This window comes from Fusarium tjaetaba (genome assembly GCF_013396195.1).
Source record: "Fusarium tjaetaba strain NRRL 66243 chromosome Unknown NRRL66243_c0000334, whole genome shotgun sequence".
Taxonomy (NCBI): Eukaryota; Fungi; Ascomycota; class Sordariomycetes; order Hypocreales; family Nectriaceae; genus Fusarium; species Fusarium tjaetaba.
Genome location: NW_023501530.1, coordinates 53,504 through 78,095, shown reverse-complemented (window position 1 = coordinate 78,095; position 24,592 = coordinate 53,504). Strand labels below are relative to the sequence as shown.

Sequence of the window (24,592 nt, the reverse complement as noted above, 5' to 3'; positions counted from 1 at the left end):
ATTGGTGAGATATCGAGACCTGTTACGAAGACGCCCTAGAAGTCAATACCACGTCGTTGAACATTTAGATCATGAACCCTAAAGGTTACGCCCCTCTCATAACCCGTTTCATAAAGAGCCCAATATTTATAAAGAGATACCAGCTGAATCTGGCCCAAGTCTTGCAACCCCATATCAATCGAAAATCCTAGCCGGTAAACTGAGAAAATGCCCCAATCCATTGCATCAAACTCACGACTACCTCTTAAACAGATGAGACATTCGTCTCTTTGACTGCCATTTCGGCAACTAATACCACCCCAGAATCCTCCAACTCATATAACGGCGGCATGGCATCTGGGCTCCGACCTGTGAGACGCTTTGCATACCATCCTATTCGCTTGAAGTAGTATCGAACATGATCACGGTTCCGAACGCTAAACACAATATCGAGTTCCTCCAACGACAGTGCCTTCGTCTCTGGAAGCAGGAAATACGTAAACACGAATCCGACGATATTCCACGTGGCATACCAGTAAAAGGCGCCCGAGGATTTAAATGCCTTTTCCATCATAGGCCACGTAAAGCTGAGTAAAAAGTTGAATGCCCAGGTGATTGATGTTGCTGATGCCATACCAAGAGCCCGGATATGCAAGGGAAATGCCTCTGCGCTATATGTAAAGGGAACAGGACCGAGACCAGGTGAGTAAACGGCCATGAAGATGTAAATACTGGTGGCGATGAGAGGAAGACGAAGGCCGTTGTCTTCAATCCCGAAGCATGAGCCAGTCCAATACAGGCAAGCACTCATCATGGGGAACGTAACTAGCAGGAGGTTACGGCGGCCAAAGGTATCAATAGTCCAAATTGCAGGCAGCGCAAAGATCCAGTTGATGGCACCGCCACCGAATGAGGCCAGGAGGGCTTGAGAGCGGGTATAGCCTGCATCTGTAAAGATCTTTGTGCTGTAATATGCGATCACATTAACTGTAGGCTTGTTAGCTACATAGTATCCAAGATATGGTTTTCGGACATACCGCCACAGAACTGCTGCATGAGCATACAGAACCACGAAGACTGAGCAGCTCTCCAGTTCCTCCGTACTTTGACGAGCTCCTTGAAACTTTCCCCGCCTTCTTTGGACTTTTGCTCAGCCTCCAAGAACTTCCAAGCGAGATAGAGATCCCGAGCAGCTTGGAGGTCAGCGCGACGAAGCTTCCTAAGCGCATGGTATGCCTTCTGGAATTCTCCCCTATCCATATACCAACGTGGACTCTCAGGGAGAAGGAAGACCAGGAGACCAACGATCAATGGTGGAAGAGACGTTGAACCAATCATCCATCTCCAAGGTGCGTACTGGTTCGGCCACGTGAGATTCTGGAAAGCTAAAGAGGAAGCAAAGCCGAGCATGATGCCGAAGGCCGTCCACATCTGCCACATCATAGTCAAGGCGCCTCGAATTGCCTTGGGTGCACATTCAGCTGCATATACGGGAGTGGTGCTTGATTTGGCGCCAACTGCAAGTCCGAGGGTGAAGCGTGCAATGATTAGACATATCCAACTGTTAGCAGCAGCTTGCCATATTCCTGTGACGAAAGCCAAGAGACAGGAAAAGGCGATGGTTCCTCGCCGGCCAAAGAATCTGTTCAAGGGGGCGTTGAGCCAGCATCCGATGAGGGCAGCAGAGGCATATGGTGCGCCGTTTGTCAGACCTTGCAGCGCTCTATCTTTGATGTTGTACTCTTCGAAGTAGAAGTGCTGGATTGTTAGTTTGTTTGTCTCTCGATAGTCAGGGAGGACTCACCTGTGCACCATTGATGACTGTCTGATCCATGCCCTGCACGATAGCGCAACCGGCACACAATGCGCAGAGGAAGTAAAGCATCTTTGGCTGAGACTTCCAACGATGGTCATCTTCGTTCCTCAGGAGCTCCTTGTCCTCCTCGGTCAACTCATCTATGGATTCGTAGCCTTTCGGCGTGTTGATGACTTTGGCTATGAGTGCACCTTTGGTAAACCAGGAAATGCAGGTATCCAGTCCCTTATCTTGGGCGAAGTTCCTTGCATCGGCGACCAATTCATCATGGGTCATGCTGGCCAGTGGATTTTGTAGCACTGCCGTTGTTGATCTCGTCTTGGCTTCAGGAGTTCTAGCATCTTGTTGTGTCGAGCCGGGGCGATGCTCACCCTGAATTTCGTCAATCGTTTCCATTTCGGCTGCGTATTAATGATCCAGTGATATGAGATGACAGATATTGCAAGCCCATTGGAAGCAGGACCTCGGAAAGCACTGAGGAACCATTTCAAGCCCCTTTCGAGGACGAGCCCTCTTCTAAATAGAACAATTTACGTGGCATCTCGGCGCTTCTTCCTATATACTTTGCGGGGAAATCGTGTTATGCAGCGTGGCGGTTGGGTCAATGACAACTCTGCCTTCTTCTCAAAGCCATTTACATGTCAAAGTCAAAGTCCGAGGTATCAGGTGACAAGAAACTCGCCTTTTGGTCTTGCCATTCACTCTGACGATCTCGGCCATCAGAAGCATCGGGTCGACCCAGTAGCTTCTTCATTGGTGCCGTCTCTGTTGACTTCGTTGGCTCACGAACGTCATCTCTCCCTCACTCTTCTTGTAGGCATTTCAGGTATTCCATTACACGATAAAACGCGGGGAAGTGGTTGTGATGATGTAGAGTTCCCACGTGGTTTATATAACGTTCACCAATAGGCCTGAGCGAGGTTGTGATAACAGCCTTCTTTACTCAAGAAAAGGTCTTACATACAACCATCTGAAGACTGCCTATTCATATATGACAAGTAATCCCTAAGACAGAAGCTCACGCTCTTATTTCACATATGTTTTTTCTCTGGTTGGAGTTCTTTCTGGACATGCATGCATAAGTGCCTTGTCTCGAGTTCTCGTGGCTGGTCTAAATCGCATCATAGAGTCTAAAGCTCGTTTATGCTGTGACCCGCCCGCGTATCTATATTAGACTGAATGCTTGTTTTGCGATCGTGATCTCGCCTCGTGGCTGACATGTCCAGGGTATAGCTTGTCAAACAATGCACAGTCTCACTTCGAGACGTTCAAGTTCCAAGAAGAATGCGTCTGCCTAGCTTTAGGAGCATGAACCACAAAGCCAAGTCAAAACATGGTCCTGTGTTTGTGGCGTCCAAAAGGTTATTGAGATTATCCGAAAACAAAGGCTTGTTTCCAACTTTGGGGTGTACATCGAGTCTTGATAAGATTCGATCCTTGAGATCAGGGGATGAAACTACTTCGATAGTTCTGTTGTTAGCTTTACTCTTGTTTTCGCCCTTCGAGTTAACTATACCAATGAATTAAAATTTTAAATACTCCGAGCTTACGTCTGTGATTGCTTGTTATTTACCGATCAGGTACAGTAGGATCGAGACCGTTGAATGGAGTCTCCACTTTCAGATGCTAAGCGCCATGATCCATGGTTCAGGGAAGGCTGTGTTACTGTTGCTAGGTGATCGTCACACCTGTAGTTCATCCTCGGGCGTTTCGGGAGGAGAGTAAACAGTTGAGTAAGAGCTCCGAATGTCATGATAGTCCTCAATTGAGCAACTGAGAGTATAAGCGAGAGACATAGAGCAATGAATTGAATGTTGAAGAAATGCAAGCAATTAATCAACCTCCACTGATGGTCTCCCAGTCACTGAAACATTAACAAAGCGGGCCGCCAGAAATTGTGAGACCTCCACTGACTGGCCTGGTGTAAGACAGAGCTGTCCCAATTGAGCTGCGTTGCTATGCCAACAGTGCGACGTAATTTGTTTGGATTACCATGCTAAGCTCCTCCCCCACCATTGGATCCTCACCTCTCTCATACCCGCAACCAAACCCGATCCAAAGCTCCGCTCGCTCCGTCCTTTACTTTATCTGTCCTGCCTATTGTACTACAACATCCTAACGAAAAAGGAGACATTCCGAAGAATCATTTATTGTCTTGTATTGCGATACTACTTGCGCGTTGTTTGTCTCTAGTTGCTGTCTTTGTCTTGTTCCACCGCCATTCGACGACGATCTAAACCTGCACCGACCACAAGCTCGTACACAATTAACGCCTCGTTGGCATCAGAGTTTCAACTACCAACAAGAGGCGCAAATCAACATCAACACCAACACTGCTTTCACCATCTCTAGTACGCGATTTGGATCGTCTCAACGGCAGCAGCCGTCGAGATACAAAGTATCCTTCGCCTTTTGAGACCTTGAACCGTTACTCGAATAGCTCAGCTCGTATTGTCGCAAGTACCCGCGCCCACTGCATTCCATTCCAGCCTCTTCTCGCCAGTTATGGATCCGAATATGTCGCGCCCGCCCGACTACAGCCTCCCTCCCTATGATGACGAGGACCTTCACACGCCCACCGGTTACAGTCCCGCTGCTGTGAGACTGTTGACATCCGAAGAACACTACGACCCTCATACGTATGTACCACCCTCATCACCTAGCCAGAATCAGACACAAACACCTTCTGCACGCCCTCTCTCATCTCCTTCTGTTTCCCCTTCTACCTCACCTTCAAAGACAACACCCTCCCCTCTCAAACCGCCAGTAGCGTTTCCTCCTCCATTGTCAATTTCACCTGTGAGCGTCACCATGTCTTCAGAAAGGGAAGAACGGTCCTTCAGGTCCAGCCCTGTCCAACAAGATGACGTCCAAAGGAATATCTCCAACCAGCATCAAGAACATCCTTCACCAAACCCCCCTTCATACGCTTCTTCAATGGCCGAATCCCAGACCTTGTTGCCTAAGAGGCCAATTATCGGCGGCCAGACTGCAAAGCTGCAGAACAAGAATAGAACTAGTGTCCATGTCGCATTTGCAGATCTTCCTCGAGATCTACCAGAGATTCCCGATGGTATGAGCGACAGGCGAAGAGTTCACAAAGAACAACACCACCTTGGATTAGACACGACACCTCCCGTACCACCGCGCCCATTGAGCCGCTTAAGGGATGTAAACTCACATGACAAACTTCCTAGTATCCGAAGCCCTCGAAACCTCAACTATCAGCCGAGTGTTCGATCATCGAGATCTGGTTCCATCTTCGACGATGCCCCATCAATGGGGCCCCCAACAGGTTCCTATGTGTCCTATGGTATGCATGATGATGGCTCTCCCCAGCGACCTTGGACACCCTCGTCACGAGTGTCCGGATTCACAAGATCCGATCTATCAAGACCTCCTCCTTCAGATGGCATGTATGAGCCCTCCGATCTGAATGGAAGTCCCAGACCAGGAACACCATCCTCGAGATACGGCGGAAGCCCAAGACGTCCACTTCCTCCGGCACCCCTCTTCTCAAACTCAAGGCAGCCTGTGCCGCCAATTGCAGACGATGCAACCATCTCTATTCCTTTGCATGATACTTATGATGACGATGTTTTTGCGCCTGAATCCGACCTGAGTGATGCACGACCTCACCCAGTTGACCGCAGCTCATATATGTCTTCTGAGTCGCAAGACACACTGAACGAGGGAGACATGGAAGACTACGACAAGGTTGAGCATTATGGCCCCGCCCCGACTGGCGCGCAAGAGAGAAGAGGCGTTCGTGCACCTCAAATGGCGAGAAAGGAGGTCCAGCTCATCAACGGTGAACTGGTGCTGGAGTGTAAAATCCCGACAATTCTGTACAGTTTCTTGCCTCGAAGAGGCGAGGTTGAGTTCACTCATATGCGCTACACCGCCGTTACCTGCGACCCTGATGATTTTGTCGAAAGAGGCTACACATTGCGACAAACCTTTGGCAAGACTGTTCGAGAGACAGAATTGTTCATTTGTGTCACCATGTACAACGAAGATGAAATAGGATTCACTCGAACGATGCATGCCGTCATGAAGAACATCTCCCACTTCTGCTCTCGAACGCGCTCTCGTACCTGGGGTGAGACTGGATGGCAAAAGATTGTCGTCTGTATTGTCTCTGATGGTCGAGAGAAGATCCACCCTCGCACTCTGGATGCGCTCGCTGCCATGGGTGTCTACCAGCACGGTATCGCAAAGAACTTTGTCAACAACCGGGCTGTGCAAGCACACGTCTACGAATACACAACCCAGGTCTCTCTTGATTCCGACCTCAAGTTCAAGGGTGCCGAGAAGGGCATTGTTCCTTGCCAGATGATCTTCTGCCTCAAGGAAAAGAACCAGCGTAAGCTCAACTCTCATCGTTGGTTCTTTAATGCCTTTGGAAAGGCTCTCAACCCGAACGTCTGCATTTTGCTGGATGTTGGTACTCGCCCTAGTGGCACCTCACTGTACCATCTCTGGAAGGCCTTCGATACTGACTCCAACGTTGCTGGTGCTTGTGGAGAGATTAAAGCCATGAAGGGCAGACTGGGCGCTAACCTGCTCAATCCTCTCGTTGCGTCCCAGAACTTCGAGTATAAAATGTCCAACATCCTTGACAAGCCTCTCGAGTCCGTTTTTGGATATATTACTGTCCTTCCCGGTGCCTTGAGTGCGTACCGATACCACGCGCTTCAGAATGACGAGACCGGTCACGGTCCTCTCAGTCAGTACTTCAAGGGTGAGACATTGCATGGTCAACACGCCGATGTCTTCACTGCCAACATGTACCTCGCTGAAGATCGTATCCTTTGCTGGGAGTTGGTCGCTAAACGTGGTGAGAGATGGGTTCTCAAGTACGTCAAGGGATGTACCGGTGAAACCGATGTGCCTGGTAAGATAATCTACCATTCTAAATCATGAGTGCAATACTAACTCGGTGTAGATACTGTTCCTGAGTTCATCTCTCAACGTCGTCGATGGCTCAACGGTGCATTCTTTGCCGCTGTCTACTCCCTTGTCCACTTCAAGCAGATTTGGTTTACTGACCACACTCTGGCCCGTAAAATCCTTCTGCACATGGAGTTCTTGTATCAGTTTATTCAGCTCATGTTCACCTTCTTCTCCTTGGCCAACTTCTACCTCACCTTCTACTTCGTTGCAGGCGGTTTGACAGACCCCAAAGTCGACCCGTTCGGACACAACATCGCTACCGTCATCTTCCACATTCTGCGATATGCCTGTGTGCTTCTCATATCAACGCAGTTCATCCTTTCACTCGGTAATCGACCTCAAGGCTCCAAGAAGCTGTACCTGATCAGTATGATTATTTACAGCATCATCATGGTTTATACAACATTTGCTACATTCTACATCATTATTCACCAACTCACTTCCAAAGACAAAATCAAGATGGGTGATAACGTCTTTACGAATATGATTGTGTCTATCTTGTCTACAATCGGCATGTACTTCATCATGTCTATTATGTATCTTGATCCATGGCACATGATCACATCTTCGGCCCAGTACTTCATCCTTCTTCCCAGCTACATTTGTACCTTACAAGTCTACGCCTTCTGTAACACACACGATGTTACCTGGGGTACCAAGGGTGACAACGTCATGAAGACTGATCTTGGTGGCGCTGTGGGTAAGGGTGAGACTGTCGAGCTGGAAATGCCCAGTGAACAGCTCGACATTGACAGTGGATACGATGAGGCTCTTCGCAATCTCCGTGATCGTCTCGAAGTTCCCGAGTCACCACCTAGCGAATCTCAGCTGCAAGAGGATTACTACAAGAGTGTTCGAACCTACCTCGTTCTCACATGGATGATCGGCAACGGTATTCTTGGTATGGCTGTATCGGAGATCTACAGTGCTAGAGGCATTGGCGACAACTATTACTTGCGCTTTCTCCTCTGGTCCGTCGCCGCTCTCGCCGTCTTCCGTGCCATCGGTTCTACCACGTTTGCCGTCCTCAACGTGGTCAACATGATAGTGGAAGGTCGTGTCCGCTTGAGTCTCAAGGCACCCCGATGGATGGGTGGTCTAAAGGAGAGAGTCAACGATAAGATGAGCAGTGTGTCGAGCAACCTACGCAGTTGATGTACACATCATCTCGAACCATTTGCGCTTGTTTTTTGTTATGCATTTAGAAAATGGGCATCTGCATCGGCGTGGTTTGGCGTTTTGGCATTTACATCTGCATGGAAATGAACAACTCTTTCCAACTCTTTTCACTGGGAGGATGACGATTGAGCAGATGAGTTCTCGAAAAGATTATATGATGCCGGCCATGATTGTCGAGGCAACGAATGTTTTGATCAGAAAGTTTTGTTTAATGTACATATGTCAGGAATTCGCTTCTGGGGTATGAGTTGTGTAAATAGCAGAGGATAAAGGTGTATACCCCGGGTGCAATATAATGCTTGTTAAGATAATCTCTACTAAATGTTCATGGAAGCGAAGCAAGGAATAAGTTTTAAGCTTGAAGTTGAGATAAAGTCTATGTAATTCAACAGTCTAGATGGTTCACGCAAAGTCTCAAATCATTGCGAAAGTGTTTCTACATGGAATAAATGCGTTCCTATCAGTTGCGCCGGCCAAGTAAATACCACATCAAGCTATGCAAAATAAAGCAACAAATCATGATATCAAAATTCAATCAACAGATCCTTCATTCTTTTCCTGTCCCGGTTCATGCTAGCCACAATTTTCGTTCAGTCTTTTTAGTCGTGATTTATTCCTCGTCCTCTTCTTCCTCGGCAACCTGGATGGCTGTTAGTTCTTGTTACTTGCAATGGATTGAAATGCACTTACGTTATCGTGGAAGTTCTGGCCATCAGTGGTAGCAACAATGATACCAGAGCGGACACAGAAGTCACCGAAGCGCTCACCCTCGTTGCGCTCAAGAGCATATCGCTTGAGGAGAGGCTTCATAATGGCGAGGATCTCATCCTCCTTGATGCTCTGGCGATATAGCTTGTTGAGGCGCTGGCCGTGGTAGCCACCACCCAGGTACATGTTGTAAGCACCATAAGCCTTGCCGACGAAAGCAACCTCGGCCAACCAAGGACGAGCACAACCGTTGGGGCAACCAGTCATACGCATGACGATAGAGTCCTGGCGAAGACCATTCTCCTCAAGGCATGACTCAAGCTTGGAAATGAGCACTGGCAGGTATCGCTCAGACTCGGCCATGGCGAGACCACAGGTAGGGAAAGCGACACAAGCGGAAGAGCTGAGACGAAGAGCCGAGAATTGGATGTTGTCGAGCTTGTACTTCTTCATGAGTTGCTTGACATCGTCAAGATCCTCATCGGCGACATTGCTGAGGATGAGATGCTGGTTACCAGTGAGACGGAACTCGGACTGACCCTTGAGAGACTTGGCAATCTCACGCAGGCCAGTCTTCATCTGGAACTCAGGGGTATCCTCAATACGACCGTTCTCGATGAAGAACGTGAAGTGGTTGAGGCCATGCTCATCCTTCTGCCAGCCAAAGGTATCAACGTTGCTCTTGAACTCGAAAGGTCGCTCATTCTCGAACTTCTTGCCCCAGAGCTCCTCAACCTTGCTGCGGAAGACAGGCACGGTCATGTCGTCAATGGTATATTTAAGACGGGCGTGCTTTCGGTTCTTGCGATCACCATTGTCACGTTGGACAAGCATGATCTTCTCACAGACTATGTGCACATCCTCGGTCTTGACGAAACCGAACATGCGACCAGTCTGGGGATATGTCTTCTTGTTGTTGTGGGTAGCACCCATACCACCACCAGCAAGAACGTTGAAACCGGCAAGGTTACCGTCCTCTCCCTTGATAGCAATCAGACCAATGTCGTGAGCATACACATCAGTGTCGTTGTGAGGGGGAATAGCAATGGTAATCTTGAACTTTCGGGGCAGATAGGTAGGGCCATAGAGAGGCTCGAAGTCCTGGACAGCATCACCAGCAACCTGTGTCTTCTTGTTGTCATCATCAGTCAGCCAAATCTCGTGGTAGGCAGTGGTTGATGGCAAGAGGTGGTCGCTGATAAGCTGAGAGCAGGCAAAGACTTGACGGTGGTACTTGGACTGGGTAGGGAGCGAACTGCACATGACGTTTCGGTTTACGTCACCACAGGCAGCAATGGTGGTCATGAGGGCTCGGTTGATAGCTTGCATAGCAGGCTTGAGCTTGCTCTTGACAACACCGTGGAACTGGAAGGTTTGTCGGGTGGTGAGTTTCATGGTCTCATTACCAAGCTCATTGGCAATGTCATCCATCTGAACCCACTGCTTGGGGGTGGAGATACCACCAGGCAGACGGCATCGAATCATGAAAGAGTAGGCTGGCTCAAGACCTTGAGCCTTTCGCTCATCTCTGATATCGCGATCGTCCTGCATGTATGTTCCGTGGAACTTGGTAAGCTGCTGGTCGGAGGCCGAGATAGCAAGAGTTGTAGGGTCGTTTAGGCCCTCAACAATGGTACCACGGAGGTAGTTGGAGGCTAGCTTAATGTCCTCGTTGGTGATAGGCGGGGGCTCATCGGGAAGGCCATCGACCTTGTCGACACCAAGGGCGGTCCAGAGCTTGGGCTCCCACTCCTGGTAACCAGTCTGGAAGCTATCGGGGTCCTGGTCATCACCAAGGCCGATATCGATCAGATGCTTACCACCAAGGTTGGTCAGAACACGGTCAAGATCCTTGGCAGGCTTGTTGTAGTAGATCTTGTCCTCCTTTCGAGGCCAGTAGTGGCTGTCACCGAGACCGAAGATGGAGTAGCTGACGGCAGCGAGGTCGAGACCAGTGTTGTCCTTAATGGCGTCCCAGAAGGGCAGACCGTTTTGGGGGAACTCACCCTGACCAGCGGTGGAAGTGATGAAAACAATATTCTCCTCAGTAGGAAGATCCTCGACTGGGTAGTCCTCCATAGCCAGAACAGTAGTCTTCAAGCCGCGAGCACGACCTCGGCTAGCCAAACGCTTGGCCAGAGTAGTAGCATTGCCGTTGTCAGAAGCATATAGAATTGTGAGAGGAGCGCCCAAAAGGCCTTCGAGGAGCTGGTTGTACGCATCCTTGGCCTTCCTCTTTTGTTGAGCTCGCACCTCACTTCCGAAGTCCTTGACAAGAGCAGCGGCAAACTTAGGCTCCTTGGCAGCCAGCTGAGTGAGCTGGTTGTCACGGGCAAGGAACTTCTTAAGTTCTTGCTTGATCAGCTCAGAGTCAAGAGAGAAGTTGGGCTCACCCTTCTTCTCGTTATCGGGGTTCCATCGATACAGAGGCCAGTAACCAGTGTCAACGGCCTTCTTGGTCTCCTGGAGAACAGTGAGAGGAGAGTCGGTCTCGCCGAAGTATGGGAGGTAAGCAAGAACGACGGACGGACCCTCGAACTTGTCAGCCTCGAGGAGGGCCTGGAGGACCTGGGTGTATGAGCTGTAGACAGCAGTGGAAGCAACGTAGACGTTGCCAAAGTTCATAGCGTATAGACCAATGTCCTTCTTGCGGCGGTTGGCATCAGCGGCAGCCCTCTCGGAATAAGGAGTAGAGTCGATGATGAGCATGTTAACATTCTCACCAGAGGCAAGGACGTGGTGAACACCAGAGTTGCCCAGGTCGTAAGACCAGGCATCAGAGCCAGTCAGCCAGAGGGACTCCTTTCGGAAAAGACCCTTGGCAGAGAGGAGCTCGGAAGCCAGAGAAGAGCCATCGGTCTCAAGTCTAGCAATGACATCGTCGGCAATCTCAGTGGACTTGGTGGCATCATCAGCGTTCATAGCCCATCGCGCCAACCAGCTCTTAGGAGCCTCGGTAGTGAAGCTACCATTGGTGGCAGCATCCTTAACCTGAGAAACGAACTGGCCACGACGTTGCTTGCGAGCCAGGAGGGAACCGAAGCCAAACTCAGGGCTAGCAGCAACGTTAGGAGAAAGACCAGTGGTAGAAGACTTGATAGCATTGGCAATGTAAGCTCGCTTGCCAAAGAGTTGATCAAGAATCTTGGTATAGGCGGTCTCGAGCTGAGGAGTCTGGAGGTCATAACCAGTAGGCTCCTTCCAAGCCTCCTTCTTGCCGACCTCGAGGTTTTGGATAGGCTTCTCGGCAGTGAGGTTCTGCAGAACACCACGCAGGGCCTGAACGACAACATCGGGGGCAATGTAGCCAAGCTGGTGGCCAACAATAGCCTCAACGCCACCAGGGCCACTCTTCACAGATGTCAAGACGTCTATGAGGAGAGGGCCCCACTTGGTAGTCTTGCGGTGGATTTGCTCCAACACGGCGATTCGCTTGACCGATCGAGGAATGGCCTCGACAAGTCTAGAGCCGATCCAAGGTCGGTATAGACGGGGAGTAAGGATGGCGGTGTTGGCGAAGATCTCCTCAGGGCGAGCCTCGTCAATAGCTTGAGCGAAGGCACCGGCATCAGATCCGAAGATGAAGAGGCAGTTCTCAGCATCAGGAGGGCCAGAATACTCGAAGGCGCTGTACTCCCGGCCAGCTGATGCCTTGAGCTGAGCCCAGATACGCCCAGCCGATTTGTATATATCCTCAGATGTGACCTGAGGGGGGGCAGTCTCGACGGTGGTGGCGACTGATGAGGGAGCAACAGGAGTGCTGGCCTCGCTGTCTTGACTGGACTTGACCGATGTTCCAGCTGAGGGAGCCTTGGAGGCGTTCGCGCTAGGGGGTACAGTGAGGTTTCCACTCGCGGCGGTACCATTCACTGCTGACGCATCGTGGTCTGAAGAAACGGCAATGTGGCCATCGTCCGCATAGATACCGGTCTGTGAAGAGGGAGCAGAGCCGGCCTGGAATCGGCGAACGCTCTCGATATCGAGAACGTCGCGAACAACGGCGGCATCCTCGATGGCAATAGGCTTGTCCTTTGATGATGTGGAAGGAGCAAAGAAGTGAATGACACCCTTGCCAGTTCGGACAGCAAGGGCGTGAGCAGTCAGAGCCAAATCCTGAGCCTCCTGAAGAGTCTCAGACTGAACAAATGTGAATCCCGAGTTACGAACGGCTGTAATAACCGAGTAGTCGGGGAACGTCCGGGGCTGAAGAGAGACGTGAAGGACAACAGGGTAGTTGGCCAATTTGTATAGGTGTGAGACGGATGGGAGCAGGATGTTGGATGTGGTGGTGACTGAGACGAGCTTGCCAGCTCGGATGGGTGTGTATACTGAGAGAAGAGGATCCGTGTTGTGTCGTACAGGGATGATCTGGTTGACGGTTAGCTATATTCAGTTACGTTGTCCAATATTGCAATGGCTCGATTAGTGAACTCTATGTATAAACCATACAATTCTCATATTCCTTTTCATAGGTTTATGAGTAGCAGTGGCTTATAGAGCCCTCCAAAAGAGGGATCGGGGATTTTTCGGAGACCATTTAGGAGGGGTAAATAGCCCTTGAGCAGACTAACCTCAGGAACTGTATCAGCACTCTGAGCGACCAAGCTGCTGTCCTTGCGGCTGGCGTATCGGTTCAGGTGAGAAGAGAATTCGGATTCGGTGCCAATGGCGGGCTGGACAGAAACAACGACATCGCTGGAGAGGTAGGCAATTCGAGCCACTATGAGAAGCGCATTAGCAATCGATTTGTCTTGTTGCGGGGCAGGCTAGGTTGGTTGAGATTGAGAACTTCCTGTTCACTCTGACTTGCAGATTCTCCATCTGCGCGGACAAAGCTCAATTGCTTTGCAGAGTCGCAGGTTATCTCCCAACTCATGCAGCATCCCGGTACCGCCTCCAACGCCTGGCATAAAGGAAAACTCACCGGCCTCCTCAGGAGTCTTGACCTGGTGCTGTGAAGCAGCGTCCATTGTGTCGCTTTCCGTCGTCGTGTTCGGCTCGTCGGGTATTATGATCGAACTGTCTTTCAAACAGACAGAGCAGACAAAGCTGCTTGCGCTTCACTCAGAGAAGGGAGAGTGGTGTATAAGAGGAAGATGGAGGAGAGAGGTAGAGAGAAAGGAAAGAAATCTCAATGACGGACTCGCTCAACCAAGCAAGATCCGAGGATTGTGAGTGCTTTTCTTCCTTTTCTATAGAATTAGAAAAAAGGTTTCTTCCCTCTGCTCAACGCTCAAAGGAAAGAGAAGAAGTTTGTAAACTGGAGCGAGCAGAGACACGCCCTTTTGCCTTAGATAACTTTAGAGACGCCCCTCGTTCCGTCTGGTCTTGTCTTTTGGGTCCGGTCCCTCGGCTGTGCTTTTGCTCATTCGCACGTCTTATTTTTTCTTTTCCATTCGCCGATTTTTTCCCCGCGCCATTAATTTAGTTAGGAAAAACAGCTGCAAATTCCATCCAGACGCCGCTCAATGGCCACAACATTGGCTTGTATGAATCCTCGCCCTCGATTGCGTGATCGATTAGCGGGATGCTATGCCCCGGACGGCGGGGCTCACTGCCTTCTGTCGACAGTTTGGGGGTGCTCTCTCAGGGTCGCGCCTTCCGCTGGAACAAGGGCCAGTGCACGACTCCGCGCCCACCGATAGCGAATGAGGAGCTTTGGATTTGCTTCCAGCTGATCCTCAATTGGCCAGTTGGGCCTTATGTAATGCGGTCAACCAATAAAGCTTCCCCACGCGAACACCGGCATTGGGCAGGAGATACGTACAGGGGTGCATGGCGAGCTGGACCCACCCCGAGTTCCTGCTGAGGGATGCTGTTGGGCCACCGACGGTCCGCGCAAGAATTACCAAAATGATGAGAGATTCTATTCTGCAGTATCGTTGCGAAGAATTGCATGACCACCCCAGAAACGAAAAATCACTTGCGAATTACAGGGATCACTCCGACTACCGGCCGGCGTCCGTATGTTTCTCACTTCTCCCAATGATCAATAGGCCCTGAAGGTTCATGAGCTTACTTTACGATTTCATCATTCATATCTGAGGCGGAGGCAGTTGGTAATCCTATCGGCTATGTTCACGATCTCACGATGTCTGAGGTCATGCATCGGAAAGAAAGGAGTCGTCAGAAAGCACAGACATTAACCATCCATATCGGAAGATACCCTCTCGCTGCCTCCGTAGGCGGGAGTGTCCGAGCACGGAGGCTAGCTATTTTATACTGAGGCTTACTGATTGATTAACTGCTCAAATGTCATTGGCCGGTTTCGCCATCAACCATATCAAGATGAAAGTAAAACAGTGATGACAATGGCAGTTTGTGAGAGGGCAGATCTTAGCATTCAATTTCATTGTCTAACCAAAAGGTGTATTAGGTGCTAAGCTGCGTAGCACGTATTATCATTATCCCAATATTTTGTACTCGATGCACCCAATTCATAACCCAGAACAACTCTAGTATACAAGAGACGAACCTTGCCCTCATCGATCCATGACAGCCCAGTACGCAATGGCGAGATGATATCATGTGCCTCTCACGTCTTCCAGCATTGTACTGGGATTGTCCTATCACGCAATCCGCTTTCAACATCTTATGTCGGCTCATCCGCCCTGACAACCCATAGCGGCGGTTCAATGAATCCACAACATGCCGCGATTTCGCCGCATATGCCGCACTTCCTCCGTGCCGGCCGAGTCATCGGCATACTTTCCGTGTTAGACTGAATTTGACTTATGCTTGTTTCCCCTTGAAACTTCAAGATGCCACATTCTTACTAAACAAACTCCGTCTATCGTGTTTGTCCATTGACCACGAACATGCGAATTGCTGAACCCGAAACACCGGCCCTATGTTGCACCACGAAATGCAAAAAAGAGTACATGCTCTCCCTCCCGGCCTGTCCGCTTATTATTCATCTGACTTCTAGCCCTGAGAATGATTCATCAGGGTCGGCCAGTGATGCGCGGTAGATTCCGCATGAAACGGTTTTAAACCTCGCCAGAGAGCGTACCCGCTGAGACGGGCTTGTTGGGTCCTCCCAGATTGGGAGCCCATTCATCAGACTCCCGGGTGTCAAGCCAGTAAGCTCTGCCACATGATACCATCAAACGGCCAAGGCGGCCCCGGCGGCCCTCACCGTCAGGAAGATCCTCAGCGAAAGGACCTTCTTGGTCATCAACGCCAGGGCCTTCCAGAATCATCAGTTGCATATACTTTTGCAACACCTGCTTTGCATACGCCATGACGATGAAACTGAAATATACACGGATCAACGTCGCGCCAACAATCAGCAACATGCTGGCAGCCGTTTCCTGAGGAACGACTTTTCCATGCATGGCAGCCTCCTTACGCAGACCTTGCATACCCTCAGCCACAAAATTAGGGAGATCCGTCTTCTTGGATTCGGTTGTCTCGCTCAGTTGAGTAGAGAAATACCAGTCCAGGCCGAAGGCTGCCGTGTATGCTGCATTGATAACGCTGTCGATGATGTAAAGCCATGCGAGCGCCAAACATTCAAAGGGGCTCTGTCGCCGAATGTGAGGAATAAGAATTGCTAGCCCTACGAGAACCGCAATAGAGTAGACGTATGTCGAGAGCTGGAGGAGAGATAGCTGATATCCAGTAAGAATGGCCAGGAGTCCGTAAACGCCAGTGATCTTGTTGAAGACGAGAGCCAGAGCGATGAGTTCGACGCCGGTCTGGAGGCTGGTGATGCCGAATAGGCTCTGAAAACACTTCAATCAGCTTTTGTTGACCTCATCGCCGTCCTCGTGAGACGATATCAGGATCGAGTCGCGTGCTCCTCCTTACCTTAGGCCGGGGTACCCGGAGGGATCGAGTAAACCGAGACATGGCGGCGCGTTCTCTTGAAAATATGATGTTTCCTTCCGGGACCTTCGAACTCAATGAACTATTCTTCGTCGTTTGTTGATATCGAGATTGGATAAGGAACGCGCAGGAGAAGAACGAAATTACAGGGACAAATGAATGATGCAACCAGGGTCTGCCTCAAGAACTTGCGCCCGAGACTGCCGGTGTAATCTTAAATCACGTGGTAACCGACAAAAGCTGGGTTGAGTTAGAAACTTGTCAGCCAATCATAGTGCTGACTCATCATCTTTAATCTTTTGAGTTTTAGGTGGTGACAGCCAGCCATCACGTCACTTGCTGCAACCCCAAATCCCAAACCCGCCTCAAACCCGCGCAAGTTGTAAGTTAAGAAATCTTTAACCCAATTTGGGTCTCTTGATCCCCCCTCAGATATCCGTTTCGCTGGCCCGCTAAATCGCAGCGCTTGATTCGCAAGACACGACAGAACATCTTCCTGATCTGACTCCCATCGAGTTGGGGTGATTGAGGGAAGTTAATCACATGTGATCCTTTCCGACAGCCCATTCGTGCCCTGACTTTCTATTTTGCCGTATTTTTCCAAGCTTGCTTATTGACTACCCTTGGCAAAAAGGGTCCATTTGTTTTCCTACATGAAGTGGCTTTCGCATCTCTCCACTAGAAAGTCGCCGGCTTTGGTCGGAACTGCGGTTTTTCTTCCTACAAACTCTCTCATGAAGCACTACATTATCCCTAAACCATCCATACTGTTGCCAGCTTCCACTTATCATACTTTCCACTCAACTACGTTGTTGGCTCCAGGTGTTAGGTTCTTCGCAACTCAACTACCCTACACTTCTCCACGATATCTCCCCACCACCCCTCGTCATCCGCATCGCGGGGTCCTGCACATCCCACCAACCCACATACGTATCTATAAACAGACTCAAGGTCTCAGTCTCACTTACAGGTCCAATCCGAGAGCCATGTCTTCAGCAACAAACCTAGTCGAGTCGGCCAAGAAATTGGCCGCCTACCAGGCAGTCAATGACCACCTCGATGCTTCTTACAAGTTCGTCGGCATTGGTTCTGGCAGTACTGTTGTCTACGTTGTCGACGCCATTGTCAGCAAGGGTCCTGAGTTCTACAAGGGAATGACCTTTATTCCTACTGGAAGCCAGTCAAAGGGTCTCATTCGTGCTGCTGGTCTCAACCTTGTCAATCTTGATGAGAGACCAGTCGTGGATGGGCTTCCTGTTCCTCTTGATGTTGCCTTCGACGGTGCTGACGAAGTTGACGAGGATCTCAACCTTATCAAGGGTGGTGGTGCTTGTCTGTTCCAGGAGAAACTGGTAGCAATTGCTGCTAAGAAGTTCATTGCCGTCGCTGGTATGCACTGAGTGGTTTTGTTTCTGAAAAGTTTGAAACAGACTGACAATTAACAGATTACCGAAAGCAATCTCCTAGATTATGTACCACCTGGAAGACCATTCCCATTGAAGTCCTTCCCCTATCTGCTCCTGATGTTTTGACCCGTCTTCGAGCAATGGGCTCAGCCAACCCTGTTGTCCGTTCAGGTCTCCCTAGCAAAGCTGGAGAATGTGTGACAGACAACGGTATGTGGCTTATCGATGCCCCATTTTCTCCCTTGCTTCTTCCCAAGGACATCAAGTCGGAAGGGGATGGTCGTGGAAAGGACGGTGCCTGGGAAGTTAATGCGCTCGCCGAGGAATTGGTCCGCACCCCTGGCATCGTTGAAATTGGACTGTTCCACGGCTTCAACGGCAGTGAAGCCGTGAAGTTGGGCAAGCAACTTCAAGCACAGAAGCCAATTGCTGCTTATTTCGGCCTCGCCAATGGTGAGGTGCAAGTCCAAAATGCAGCTTGAATGGCTCATAGTATAAACCGAGAACGGAGCATGGAAGATGCAACAGTTCTTGATGCATAATTGCCAAGCCCGAGAAACAAAATGTGGAGAACACTTACATGAAGTGAAGGAACGGATCGTTTACCATATATTAATATGTTCCGAAGCGGCATCTTTGACGAAAGTGTAACGAGATAGAAGCGAAATGATTGACCAGCACAAGCCAGTCGAATCAACATTAAAGTTTCTTATATAACGATCGTAGGCTCGTAGTCCTGGTTGTATTATACAAGCTCCTGCACTCAGATCCACACGCTATGCTTAATATCCTATTTTGTGGTGTGAGGTAGCCAGGCTTCTTTCGCATCTTGAGTACGGCTTGCGTTTTCCCAGGTACTCCTGTACTCCAGTCCCGAATCGGTGTTGGCATATTTAGCATGCGCAGCCTTCTTGCGACTGCTGCGAGTTGTTCGTCTTGACATCAATCACTAAGCATCGTGTTAGTTACCTTCGGAATTGCCGGACATAAATACTCACTCTGGTTCGAAGCTTGCGCCGCAGCATCGCTTCCCTCCATGCCAGGCAAGGCTTGTGCTATCCTCTTGAACAGGTTCTTGACGTTGTGACCCAGCTTTGCGCTTGTCTCGACAAACATCAGGTTGTTCTTCTTTGCCTCCTCCTCTCCCTGCTGTGTCGTCACTTCCCGCTTGTCGTTCAAATCTGTCTTGTTTCCAACCAGCACAATGATAACATCGTTACCTCGCTCGGCTCGTACGTCGTCAATCCACTTCTTGGTGTTTTGAAATGACTTAGCGTCTATAAGAAGAGCGGTGTTAGCACGACTCGTGCATAGCCACATTGAGCGCGAGGGGGTAGCCGGGTAGTGGGGTCATCAGGGGCACATACTAGAGATGTCATAGACAACAACAGCTACGCTTGAATCACGGATGTAAGAAGGAATCAAGCTTCGGAATCGTTCTTGTCCAGCAGTATCCCATAGCTGCAGTCGCACCGTCCGGTCCTCGAGGTACATGGTCTAAGTGGGCAGATGTTAGTGTGGCCTAGGAGTCGGCTGTCACGGTCCTGACCTTGGAGAGGAAATCAATGCCAATTGTCGCTTGATACATGTTGTCGAAAGAATCATACATGAATCGTGTGATTAAAGAGGTCTTTCCGACTGTTGTGATCGTTATTAGTGATTTTGATTCGGACATTTCCGCAGTCGGACATCGACATACCGCTCTGTTCTCCCAGAAACACCAACCTGGATATCTGTTAGCTGAATCATTGAAACACAAATTCTCGGTGTACACACTTGAACTTCTTCAAGGGGTTATTGTATGATCCGCCAGCTTGCGACATCTTTGCGGTTGTGTTGTCTCGTTCAGGGTCTTGTAAGGGACGGTGGTGGATTTGACAGCTGTCAAGCTAATGGATATGAGCTCGTTGGAAAGGATGCGATCTCGGTTTCTTCAAGGAATAGATTCTCTTTCTTGGCGACGCAAGAAAAGAAAGAATAACAGGATGATGCGACCTCAGAGTGGCAATTTGTATCGTAGGGATAAAAGGCTAATTACCAGCTGGAATCTGGAGAAAGGAGCGTCTAGATCCTGGATTTGGCAGGAGCATATGACATGGAGGCCACCCTGAACGAATCTGAGGAAGGTGCACGTGCCGATAAGAGCATATCTTTCGCCGTCCATTACGGAGTCCGTATTTTATGGAGGCAGCGGGTCGAGACTCCCGGCTCCACTAAAAAATTAAGAAATCGGTCCCCACCACTTCTATCGACAAGCAGCATTTTCGTTCTTCATTATCGACAACGCGATATCCTTTTCCACAGAGGTCTCGCAAATATGCCACTGTTACAATCCAAGAACGCCACTGGGGGTGATGCCCCCAAACAGTTCAATCAGCCTTCGCGAAAGGGAAAGAAGGCGTGGAGGAAAAATGTTGATGTTACCGAGGTGCAGAAGGGTCTTGAAGAATTGAACAAGGAGATTATCGCTGGGTGAGATAAACTCAAAGCACTTCCTACTCGCTCCGCTAATATCTCTACAGTGGTGTTATCAAGGAAAAGCCCTCTGAAGACTTGTTCACTCTCGATGTTAAGGGCGATGCCGCTCTCCCTAAAAAGTTCAACAAGCACATCAAGAAGGGCCTCAAGGCTGACGAGATCATCAATGCCCGTTCTCCCGTGCCCGCCGTTTCCATGCGCAAGCGACCGGGCGACAAGACAACCAACGGAATTCTTCCTGTGAAACGCCAAAGGACTGATTGGGTGTCACACAAGGAGCTCGCGCGACTAAAGCGAGTGGCCGATGGAGAACATCAGAATACTGTCCAAGTACAAGATGCCACCTACGATATCTGGGACATGCCTGTAGAGCCACAAGCGAAGGATCCCGAAAACTTCTTGGAAGAGGAGGTCAAGCCCAAGGCTCCTAAGACGATGAAGAAGGAGCCCCTTTCTCTGTTGAAGAGTGGCAAGCAAGTGCCTGCTGTCCTCAAGCCTACGGGAGGATACAGCTACAACCCTGATTTCAACGACTACACACAACGTCTGGAAGAGGAGAGCGAGAAGGCTCTTGAAGCTGAGCGTAAACGCCTGGAGAAAGAGGAGCAGGAGCGCATTAAGCAGGAGGCCGCGGCCCGATCAGCGGCAGAGGCAGAGGCCGCAGAGGCTCGTGCCAACCTTTCAGAGTGGGAGGAGGATTCCGAATGGGAAGGATTCCAGAGTGGCGCTGAAGATGATAAGCCATCCGCCAAGCGCCCACAGAGAAAGACCCAAGCTCAGCGCAACCGCATCAAACGCCGCAAGGAAGAGGAGCGTCTCGCGAAACACAAGGCTGCGCTCAAGGCCCACCGTCGCCAAGCCCAGCGCATCCAGGAAATCGCCGAGGAGATCGAGGAAAGAGATCGCAACAAGGCACTTGTCTTGCAAAAAGACGACGAGACCGACCCTATTGATGAGCTTCGTGCCGAGAAGTTGCGCCGTAAGCAGCTCGGCAAGTACAAGCTTCCTGAGCGAGATCTTGAGCTTGTCCTCCCAGATGAGCTCGAGAGTTCGCTGCGCCGTCTCAAGCCTGAGGGCAACATGCTCCGGGACAGATACCGAAGCATGTTGGTGCGTGGCAAGGTAGAGAGCAGAAGACATATTGCTTTCCACAAGCAGGCGAAGCGCAAGTTTACGGAGAAGTGGACATACAAGGACTTCATGATATAATAGAAGATAGATGGGCGTCTAGGTGTTTTAGGGAGAAAATAATATTTCAACTTTTGCTCCAAAAAAAAAAGGCCCCAGAAGCGTAACTCATAGAGCATAACTCCGTCAAGCAAATTAGACTTGCGATTCCTCTGCAACACCGCGTCTACAAACGTGCTTTTCGCAAGTCCTGCTATGCCTCTATACTAAGCTCCAACGCCTCAAAAGGTCTAAAGAAATGACAAATATTAAGCGTCCATAAGAATAGATTTAGAAACTCATTAAATCTGTTTATTGTTAGAGATGTTTGTGAAATTGGGAAGGGGTACAAACCTCGTCCAAAAAGACCTCGCTTGGTCCAGTCCATAGCCATCAATAGTCGTGTTCGCAGACTCACGCTCTGCGCAAAGTAGACAGAGCGCCAAGCGTAAACAGCCCAGAGACCACCAGCCAAGCTTCGACCCTCACCAAGATCAAAGATGGCAGAGTTACCAACATAAGCGAGACTGCCTAGGTGCTTGTACTCAAAAGCCTTGTAAACAGCAGCATCAACATCACCCTCGCGAATGTCGTTGGCGTTCAGGCCCTCGTGCATGCGTGCCATCTTGTTGAACTTGCGAGCAAGATATTGTCCTTGCTGATGAGCGCGCTGGGCAGTAGCAGGCAAGGACGTAAGCTTGTCGTCAACTTGCTTTAGCAATTGTGTCAACTCATCAAAGTCGAGTGTGCCGGATTTGTCCTTATCAAATTCCTTGAATAGCTTGTCCACGCGCTTGAGATGGTTGATAGACTGGGGGAACCGTCTCTTGACGTCCTCAGCAACCCCTCGCCAGTCAGCGAAACTGAGCTGAAGCGTCTCGGGGTCCTTGCCACGCTTCCAGGCCAAGGATCGCAGGAAAGTGACGATGTGGTCGGCAACGTTGTTCTGGACTGTAGAACAATCTCCAATGGCGTATACATCGCCCAAGGGTGAGCCATTGAGACGAAGGTGGGTGTCAGTCTCCAGAGCATGTCGGTTTGTCTGAGATTTGCCCAGCTTAGCAGCCAGTGTCTGGCAGAACTGGGTTTGCGAAACACCAGTCGACCAAAGGCAGAAGCCAATAGGCAGCTCCTTGGTGATCATTGTACCATCTTCTTGTTTTTGTGTGAAGATGATCTTATCAGGGAGAACCTCCTTGACACGAGAGTTGGTGAGGACGTCAACTTGGTCGCGAGCAAAGCGTTCCTCAGCATATCGTGAAACAGTCTCATCGTATGTGTTCAGAATGTGTCCACGGCTTTGGATAAGATGGACTGAGATCTCATTACGAAGAAGCCGGGGGAAGTGCCTCGTCAAATCCTCGTTGAGAAGGTCAAAAAGCTCAGCAGCGAACTCGACACCGGTAGGGCCACCACCACTGACACAGAAGGAAAGCAGACGCTTTCGCTCCTCATCCGGGCATGTAGGCAAGTTAGCCAACTCGAAGTTTTGTATGACTTGGTTTCGAATCATGCGTGCGTCATTGATATCCTTGAGGAAGTAGGCATTTTCAAGACCCTTAACACCGTGAGGGTTGGTTGTCGAACCGACAGCAACGACAAGCTTGTCGTATGGCACATAGAATTTGATATCTTTGCCGTTTGCATCAACTTGCGACACTTCTACCATCTTGTGCGAAAAGTCGATATCCTCAGCCTTGGCGCGAACGAAGTGACCGTTAACCCGGCTCAGAATTCGTCGAATAGGCTCAACAAGAGATCGGAGCTCGAGAGTACCTACTGTAGCTGAGGGAAGCATAGGGGTGAAGAGGAAGTAATTGGTTGGCGAAATAACAGTAACATGGTAATCGTCTGGGTTCAGCTCTTTGAGGAGCGCAACACCTCCCCATCCACCACCAAGAATCACGAGTCGTGGCTTGTCTTTGAGGCGACGCTTCTCTTCCGAGTCGTCATCGTCAATGAATACCTCGGCGATTGGCAGGTTCTTTTCACCACCACTGCGAGGTTGAAGGGCAATCTTGGAGACATCGATATCGCTCTGAGTGGGGTGCTCGAAATATGTACTAGCATCGTAGATGAAGAAGCCGACGATACCAACGCCGATGACTGATATTGAGATGCCAACCCAAGCCGCTAGGCGGTAGCAAAAATTGACCACTTTAGACTTTCCTTGAGGAAGTGGTTTTCCTGATAGAGTGCGCACGAAGAATTGGGAGGGTAGTTGGCGGGTGGTTCGGCTCGTTGCTGGAGAGCCTTTTGTGATTGTTGGCGAAGCACCTGTGAGCTTGACGAAGCTTCGCAATTGCAACGGGTATAGTGGGCGAGGAGCGAGAGATGGTTTGAAGCCTCGAGAGCTGGTAATGGCTCTGCTTTGACCGGCGCGAGCCAGTCGCGCGGCCATCATGGAAGAGACGGGCATTATTTTGCGGAATTGGTGGGATGTTCGACGTCAATCAATGATAAGCCAACGAGGTCAAAGAAACCGTCTAGTGCTTTCTAGATCATGACACGAGCAGAAGCACAGAATGTTAGTGAGAGAACACTCAATGGATGATGCAAGAAGAGAACAAGAGTGAAGCAGAGGAAAAAGAGTCTTCTAGTTTCGATTGTATTGTGTAATGCATGCATCTAAAAAAGGATCTTCCCGTTTACGGAGCTCAATCAGGGATGAAGTGGTTGCAGCTCAGACTTCCAGAGGTGGTACCTACAGCACGGTGCAGCTACGTCATTACCACCTAGAGCTATCTCTCCCCTTCATCACCACCAATTTCTTGGCGATCCATGACAACCAAAGATCGGCGACTCCACTACCGTACAGCAACATCGCACTTCAAACATCAATATCTCATTTTCCATCGTCATTGAACCATAGGCCACTCATAGACAAACCCAGGCATTCATTTGAAGCCATATCGACCCCTCGGATACGTCGGCCGCCATGCCATGGCTTTGGCTGGTTTGCGTCAAATATCACACAGTGGCTCCTCTTTTTTCCAAGTATCCTGTTGGTTTCGGACGTCCCGTTTCGTGGATCCTAGTCGTGGATCAGTTACGTTACAGATGCTGATGAGAT

The 24,592-nt window shown here is 49.9% G+C and overlaps 8 protein-coding genes across 8 annotated transcripts; 3 read left to right on the top strand and 5 right to left on the bottom strand.

Annotated features, from left to right (window-relative positions):
- Positions 1–244: 244 nt before the first annotated feature.
- Positions 245–2,191, bottom strand: FTJAE_12433 (myo-inositol transport ITR1; the record flags this gene model as incomplete). Its single annotated transcript, XM_037345478.1, has 3 exons — positions 245–966; positions 1,017–1,737; positions 1,784–2,191. 3 exons carry the CDS (start codon positions 2,189–2,191, stop codon positions 245–247), a joined length of 1,851 nt encoding a protein of 616 aa, XP_037200544.1.
- Positions 2,192–4,300: 2,109 nt separating this feature from the next.
- FTJAE_12432 (chitin synthase 2) lies at positions 4,301–7,906 on the top strand (the record flags this gene model as incomplete). The annotated part of the gene is made up of 2 exons (XM_037345477.1): positions 4,301–6,692; positions 6,744–7,906. The coding sequence occupies 2 exons, from the start codon at positions 4,301–4,303 to the stop codon at positions 7,904–7,906; spliced, it is 3,555 nt and encodes a 1,184-aa protein (XP_037200543.1).
- A 634-nt stretch (positions 7,907–8,540) lies between these two features.
- FTJAE_12431 (sulfite reductase (ferredoxin)) lies at positions 8,541–13,608 on the bottom strand (the record flags this gene model as incomplete). Its single annotated transcript, XM_037345476.1, has 4 exons — positions 8,541–8,570; positions 8,621–13,021; positions 13,210–13,358; positions 13,563–13,608. 4 exons carry the CDS (start codon positions 13,606–13,608, stop codon positions 8,541–8,543), a joined length of 4,626 nt encoding a protein of 1,541 aa, XP_037200542.1.
- A 2,019-nt stretch (positions 13,609–15,627) lies between these two features.
- On the bottom strand, positions 15,628–16,492 carry FTJAE_12430 (uncharacterized protein; the record flags this gene model as incomplete). Its single annotated transcript, XM_037345475.1, has 2 exons — positions 15,628–16,365; positions 16,451–16,492. The coding sequence occupies 2 exons, from the start codon at positions 16,490–16,492 to the stop codon at positions 15,628–15,630; spliced, it is 780 nt and encodes a 259-aa protein (XP_037200541.1).
- Positions 16,493–17,454: 962 nt separating this feature from the next.
- On the top strand, positions 17,455–18,356 carry FTJAE_12429 (ribose 5-phosphate isomerase A; the record flags this gene model as incomplete). The annotated part of the gene is made up of 2 exons (XM_037345473.1): positions 17,455–17,857; positions 17,914–18,356. The coding sequence occupies 2 exons, from the start codon at positions 17,455–17,457 to the stop codon at positions 18,354–18,356; spliced, it is 846 nt and encodes a 281-aa protein (XP_037200540.1).
- Positions 18,357–18,767: 411 nt separating this feature from the next.
- Positions 18,768–19,697, bottom strand: FTJAE_12428 (Ras-related Rab-6A; the record flags this gene model as incomplete). The annotated part of the gene is made up of 6 exons (XM_037345472.1): positions 18,768–18,823; positions 18,873–19,151; positions 19,242–19,371; positions 19,424–19,512; positions 19,574–19,599; positions 19,651–19,697. 6 exons carry the CDS (start codon positions 19,695–19,697, stop codon positions 18,768–18,770), a joined length of 627 nt encoding a protein of 208 aa, XP_037200539.1.
- Positions 19,698–20,191: 494 nt separating this feature from the next.
- FTJAE_12427 (myosin heavy chain) lies at positions 20,192–21,561 on the top strand (the record flags this gene model as incomplete). Its single annotated transcript, XM_037345471.1, has 2 exons — positions 20,192–20,346; positions 20,397–21,561. 2 exons carry the CDS (start codon positions 20,192–20,194, stop codon positions 21,559–21,561), a joined length of 1,320 nt encoding a protein of 439 aa, XP_037200538.1.
- A 249-nt stretch (positions 21,562–21,810) lies between these two features.
- On the bottom strand, positions 21,811–23,920 carry FTJAE_12426 (NADH dehydrogenase; the record flags this gene model as incomplete). The annotated part of the gene is made up of 2 exons (XM_037345470.1): positions 21,811–21,827; positions 21,874–23,920. 2 exons carry the CDS (start codon positions 23,918–23,920, stop codon positions 21,811–21,813), a joined length of 2,064 nt encoding a protein of 687 aa, XP_037200537.1.
- Between the last annotated feature and the right edge of the window lie 672 nt (positions 23,921–24,592).